Raw genomic sequence first — 6,192 nt, 5'->3', positions numbered from 1 at the left:
CGCCGCCGCCCCGCCTGCCGCCGCCGCCGGGGGGGCTTCCGGGGGTGGGGCCGCCACCGGAAACCGGGCGGGGCCCGGGGGGGCGCGGGGCTCCGCGGGCGGCCCCCGCCGTCGTGCCCCCCGGCGTGGGGAGCAGCGGGGCCGCCCTCCCCCAGCCACGGGGCCGCTCGTTAAGCTGCCGGTGGAAGCTCCCCACCGGGACCGCGCGGAAGCACCGGGGGCACCCCCGGGGGGCCGGAGCTCCGCACCCCGGAGCGGGTAGCGGGCTGGACGCGCGGCCTCCCGCCGCACGACGCCCCGCCCGCAGCCGGGGCCCGGCGGTGCGGCCGGAGCGAGCCCGGCGCCCTGCGTGGCTGGGCCGTTCCCGGGACCGCAGCAGAAGCCCCCGCCGTTACCGGCTCCGGCGGGGCCCGGGAGGCCGCGGAGCCGCCCCGGCGCGGCTGCGCGGCTTTGCCGGCGGCCGCAGACCAGCCACCGCTTCCCGTCATCGAGAGCTGTTCTGGTTGCGGTTGGGGAGCAGGCAGCCGCGGAGGAAGCGGCAGCCTGCTCGGCAAGCCCTAGAAAGCGAGATTTCCTTCCACCCGCAAGCTCAGGGCGAGCAAGCGAGGCAGCTGACGGCAGCAAGAGGAAGGGTCCGCTGCACGCACGCACGCTGGCCTCGCTCTCCCACCGACACTGATCCCGGCCCCGCACCGGGCATTTCCCTCTCCTTCCCCAGGAGGGACGCGAGCACCGCACCGCTAATCCAGGTATCGCCACTCCTGCCCGAGCAGCGCTCGCCGCATCGGCCCTCAGAGCTGCAGGCTGCCCCACCACCTCCCCAGCCCCACCTGTCTGTAGTGCCCCAGGGACAAGAACCGCACCACACGGTGCCCAGGAAAACACGGCCTGCTCTCGCTGCGCTTGCCCAGGCTCTGCCTGACGCTCCCCCGGAGAGGAGGGTGTGACGTGCTTGGCCCTGCTCTCCCCACAGCCGCAGGCCGGGCAGCCAGGCTTCCTCGCTGCCAGAGGGCAAGCCAGCCTGGACAGGGCGGTGAACAGTGTCTGGGTGGAGAACAGAGGGGCAAAAGCCACCCGCACTGCTAGGGCAATGAGACCACGGAGCTGGCCCTGGCCTCTTCCCTCCCCGGCTGTGCTGCAGGGCCGAAGGGCCAGAGCCAGAGTTTGAGCGGCGGCAGCAGGAGACGAGGCACACAGCACACCTCCAGTGACAGCAGGAGGAGACTCCTTGGGAACCGGGCCAGAAGCAGCCAGAGGTCCCTCCACACGGAGCCAGTTAAGCACATCCCTGCATGAGCGCACCAGTTCCTGCGGCCAGCCAGCACAACGTGCGGTCACATTTGACTTCTCAGCCCCCAACACCAGGTGCCCGTGCACAGTTACATTCGGAGGAGCCAACTTTTTGCACAGGTGAAAAATGAGGCTAGAGCAGACCCCCTCCAACAGAAAACCACCTTACCTGCAGGGGAGCGCGGCCGCAGCTGTTTGCAGCAGTGACATAAGCAGCCTGTGCAGCAAAGCAGAGGCTGTGCCTGGCTGGACAGGAGGTCGTCACCTGGGCAAACACCAGAGCCCTTCTAATCAGCCACAGCTTTGCAGCCTGGAGCATCTCGAGGAGGGAGAGAGCAAGGCTCTTCCCAAGCCAACCTGGGCACCCCCCAACCCCACCATCAGTGATCTGCGGCTGCAGCGGTTTGAGCTGGGTTTATTTACTGTTGGCACTGCCAGCTTCCCCCAGGAAAGCACGACGGTGTTCATGGATGTGAAACTCACTGATCAATGCACAACGCAACACACAGCGGTCCCGCTGCTGCCGCTGTCGGGACCTGTCCCTCTCAGCTTGCAGCAGGTCCGCAGAATAGCACCCACAACTGATGGACGAAGGCTGCCAGCACCCCGGTCCTGGCTGAGGGATGGCAAGTGACAGCCAGGGAGGCACCCAATAGTCCAAAGAGAGCCACCCCAGCAGGAAGCGTTCAGGATCCACAGCTCGCTTGTGGCGAGCCCTTTCCCCCTCCGAACCCCAGCGTCCCTGTAGCAGCATTTCCGTGGCTCTGTTCGGGACAGGCAGCCATCCTCACAGGAAGCAGGCCAGGGCCCAGACAGAGCCCCACACCTCATACGGAGTCATTTGCCTTCTAGACACCATCAGCTTGTGACTCCGCCAACCACAAGCCCCACTAGCACGCCCGGCACAGCTCTGCAACCCCAGCTCAGGGCCGAGAGAGGCCCAGGTCAGGCTAGCACATTGCACAAGCCCACGCAGTCATTGCCTTACACGAGCCCCCACCACAAGCTTTCCACCAGGAGCCTGCCGCAGAGGCTCTCCCTGGTGCCAGCTCCAGCCTCAGCTGGCCCCTGCAGGGGCAGGTGAAGTGCAGACCAGGCAGGCTTTCCCCTGGCCAGGCCCTCGCAGGGCAGAGCGCAAGCCCACCCCGCAGTCTCCCAGTCTGTCATTTTGTGGGTGAACGGTGGGTCGGGATGTGCATTCGTCTCCCTTGGGTCAGAACTGCCATCTACACCAGGTCCGGTCGCAGGACGGTTTGCAGTCGCAGATGGGACTCACTCTGCTCGGCAGATGAACCAGATCTCGTTGCGGCGCTGAGGGATGCTGGGATTTTCATAAGCAGCCACGACGTAGGTTTCCCGGAGCACAGTGTCTGTGGGGCCCAAGAGCTCCCAGAAGAGACTGATCTCCCGCAGAATGGTTTCCTCAGTGGTCATCCCATAGAAAACCCTGCAGCAGAGGGAGCAAGGTAAGCAACAGAGCCAGCACGTTCCCCCTTCCCACAGCCAGCGCTCCCATCCTTCTGCCCAAGGAGCCACAGGAGCCACGCAGGGAGCTCATACGCCGCTGCTGAGCTGGGAGAACACCTCCGGTGCTGGGGTCACCTGGTTATAACCCGGAGCGGTGCCCTCTCGGTGATGTGGATTTCGGGGTCTGTGGGAACAGGGGGGTTTTGCTGGAACTCTCCCGGGAGATAATAGGCAGTTACGACCTCACGCTCCAGCTTGGTCCCGTCCTTGGTCAGGTGGATTTCGTTGAGCACTGGGACTGTCATGCCCAGATAGCAACCTGGAAGGAGGCAGGAAGGCAGCGGGCACAGTGAGACAGCCGGGTCAGCGGTGGCAGCCCTCCTCCCCGCTCCAGACAAACAGCGGCAGGGCCTTCCCTCTGTGCAGCCTGCCAGCCCCCTCCAGCCCCTGCCTGCACACACCTACAGAGTTCTCCTCGCAGATGTAGCGCATGAGCTTCATGAAGCTCATGGAGATGCTCTGCTCATACATGGGCTCCCCCTTGGTGACACACGCCCACTTCCCAGCTGGGTACTGCCGCTCCTCGTAGGCTGCTTCCTCGCACTGAAACAGGCCACAGACAAGCCAAGTCAGAGTTAAGCGCGCTGACAACACTGCAGCACTCGGGTGGCAAAACCAACACTGACAGGCAGGCAGAGGGGAGACAGGACCCTGCCGAAATGAGACCCCTTGCTAGGGAGTGATTGGCAGGGGAGGCTGGAGAAGGCGAGGGGAGCTGGCATCACACGCACCTCGGACACTTAACAGCACCGGGCAAAAGTCAGCAAAAGGAAAAGCACAGGCAGGGGACGAGGGTGCAGGGAGGCTTGGAGGCTCCTGGCATGCACAAGGAATGCAGCACATCCTCAGCAGGGGGCACAGGACTTTCTGCTCCCCCTCCAGTCGCTGTCCTGCCTACTCACAAGGATGTTCCTGATTCCCGGCACCCAAAGGCCTCCAGTCGGGTTGACGTGATTCTCTGGTGCAGAGCCCTTTCCCTGAAGCACCGCATGCACAGAGGATAACAAGCAAAAAACCTCCTGCCCAGCAGAAGGGAAAGGCTGGCAGAAGAGCTCTAGCACCTAGAAGAGCTGTGAAGGTTGGAACACAGCTCCTCTCAGATCCTCCTCCCATACCAAGAAGTAACAGGAGGAAGAAAAGACATGAACCCAGCTGGGGCAGAGGGTACAGCTTTGTGGGATGGGTCAGAATCTCTACTTCCAGCACAGATGCCCAGTCTTCTGGACAAACCCAGCGCAGAAGCGGGGCAGGGAGAATGGGGAAGCTGCATCTGGATCTGCTTAGTTCAGCTCATGGCATGGTTATAACCACAGGTGCCGCATAAAGAGGGGCTGGGAAGTTGTAGCCAGCACCCATCTTCCTGCTCTCGGCTTGTTCTTCAGCACTCACGCTCTAGATGTGGCCAAGCCTGCCATCATCCCACCAAGCAAAGCAGGGCAAGAGCATTTTCCAAGCAAGGAAACAGCCAGTCCCCCTAGACTATTTGCAACTCTCATCTGAGAATAAACTTATCAACGCAGCCAGGCACGGGTGTCTGGTCCTTCCACAGCCTGATCCTTATATTAAGCACCACCAGTCAAGAAGATGAGACCTGACCAAGAACAAGAGGGAAGATGCTTCACACAGACCCGGTGGCAACAGGTCCCCGCAATGTGAGCTGGGGAATTTGACCGAGTGCTGACAGAGCAAGGCTCTGTAGGTGGCGTAACAATTCACTCGGCTCCAAGAGAATGAGGGCTTGTAGCACTGACAGCTCAGGAGGAGCAACCAAATACTACCGACCTGCCCAAGCCTGGGAAATGTGTCCTTAAGGGCTCCAGCTTCAGAGTCCCCTCAGCACTAACGCCAAGAAGCGGCTCCTGTCTCCTCACCCAGCCCCAGAGTCAAACTCCAAGAATCCTCCTCGGGCGCAGAGGGGACGTCAATAGCTACAGAAGATCTGCAGGCCCCACAAAGTCTTGGGACCCCATTCCTGCCTGGGACCAGCATAGGTAGAGAAGACCCCAGACTAAGTCCCTGGGATCCAGAAGAACAGGGGAAGACGGAGCGTGGAGAAGGCCCAGTTAAGAGCTGTGCAACCCACAAGCCCAGACGTGTTTTACAGACAGGAGCGCTGGACCTCAGCCCAGAAGAAACTGGTTAGGCTCTCCTCACACAGAGGACAACTGACAGACGACTTCTTGGTAGCGAGCCCAACCAAATCTGCAGAGGCACAGGAACCAGTCTGACAAGCGCTTCTTCGCAGATATTTCCCAAAGCTCAGAAGCACCCTTTCGTGCGAGAGATGAGAGGAGGTGCACAGCTTAGCCAGCAAGAACAGGAGATCTTCAGGCAGAAGTTACCGCGTTTGGACTGGCGGTTGTGACAAACGATGACGCATGCTCAGGCCTGACAGCCAGGGCCGCAGGCCCCGTGTTTCCCGCAGAAGCATCCCTATCTTGTGCCAGCTGAGATCTCCAGCTCAACCAGCAGCCGCCATTAACTAGTGCAAACGCAAACCCGGCAGGACTCTGAGCTACGCAGCGAGGCGTTCCGAGCGAGGCAGGGAGCAGGCTCCGATGCTGGAGACGCACTCTCTTGGGTGCGCCCACCCCAGCAGAGGTTGGCAGCGGAGGCAGCTGGAAGCCAGGAGGCCGGAGGAAGCGGCGAGAGGCTAGCCCAATTCCGAAATACAGGCTGGGAAGTCGAGCACCGCCACTCCTCAACGCGGGAGAAGACCCGGAGCTGCCATCCTGGCCACAGCCGCCTCCGCTGCAGGGGAGACGTTCCTCTGGCTCCCCGGGCCTCGCCGTGGCCAGGCACCGGACGGCAAAGCCCGGGGCCGCGGCGAGGAGCGAGGCCTCACCTTCTCGCGCCGGGAGAGGGTAACGTACGGCACGGGCTCGCGAGCCTGGCGGTGCCGGTTCATCTGGGCGATCGGGCCCGCCATGTCTGCAAGGCAAAGCACACGAGAGGAGAAGAGAGGAGAGGCGACGCTCGCCCCGGCCGGAGGGCAGAGGAAGGGGTGTCCCGAGGCGCACCGGGCCCGGCCCGGCCAGCCCCGGTAGGCGCCGCCCGCCCCGGGAAGGCTCCCCGGCCCTCCGCAGGGCCCTGCCCGGGCAGCGGGGCCCGCTCGGCGCTCACCTCGGGGCAGGCTCACTCGGTGCGTGCTGGCTACGGCCTCCCAGTGCGCGAACAACCGGCCCCGCTCCTCCTCGCCCTCCTCGCCGCCGCCGCCCTCCTCCTCCTCCTCCTCCTCGCCGCCGCCGTCCTCGGCCTCCTCGCCCAGCCCGTCCAGGTCCTCCAGCGTGATGCGCGCCATCGCCCCCCCCTCCCCGCGCCCCGCTACCAACCAGCACCCGGAAGCGACCGCGTCCGGCGCCCGGCGCCGCGCCC

General features: G+C 63.6%; 1 protein-coding gene across 1 annotated transcript; it reads right to left on the bottom strand.

Moving 5' to 3' along the window:
- Window positions 1-2,062: 2,062 nt before the first annotated feature.
- On the bottom strand, window positions 2,063-6,118 carry LOC142360497 (heme-binding protein 1-like). The gene is made up of 5 exons (XM_075413280.1): window positions 5,941-6,118; window positions 5,663-5,748; window positions 3,219-3,360; window positions 2,893-3,076; window positions 2,063-2,737 (listed from the first exon to the last, which is right to left on the bottom strand). Exons 1-5 carry the CDS (start codon window positions 6,116-6,118, stop codon window positions 2,563-2,565), a joined length of 765 nt encoding a protein of 254 aa, XP_075269395.1. The 3' UTR covers window positions 2,063-2,562.
- Between the last annotated feature and the right edge of the window lie 74 nt (window positions 6,119-6,192).

The sequence above is a fragment of the Opisthocomus hoazin genome, chromosome 2 (genome assembly GCF_030867145.1).
Source record: "Opisthocomus hoazin isolate bOpiHoa1 chromosome 2, bOpiHoa1.hap1, whole genome shotgun sequence".
Lineage (NCBI taxonomy): Eukaryota > Metazoa > Chordata > Aves > Opisthocomiformes > Opisthocomidae > Opisthocomus > Opisthocomus hoazin.
This window is presented reverse-complemented; position numbering and strand designations above follow the sequence as displayed.

Coding starts and splice junctions, on each gene's coding strand:
- LOC142360497 (XM_075413280.1), bottom strand. CDS start 6,118: ATGGCGCGCATCACGCTGGAGGACCTGGACGGGCTGGGCGAGGAGGCC. Junction 3,361..5,662: donor CCCTCTCCCGGCGCGAGAAG/GTGAGGCCTCGC, acceptor GGCCTGTTTCAG/TGCGAGGAAGCAGCCTACGA. Junction 2,738..2,892: donor CCGCTCCGGGTTATAACCAG/GTGACCCCAGCA, acceptor CCTCTGCTGCAG/GGTTTTCTATGGGATGACCA.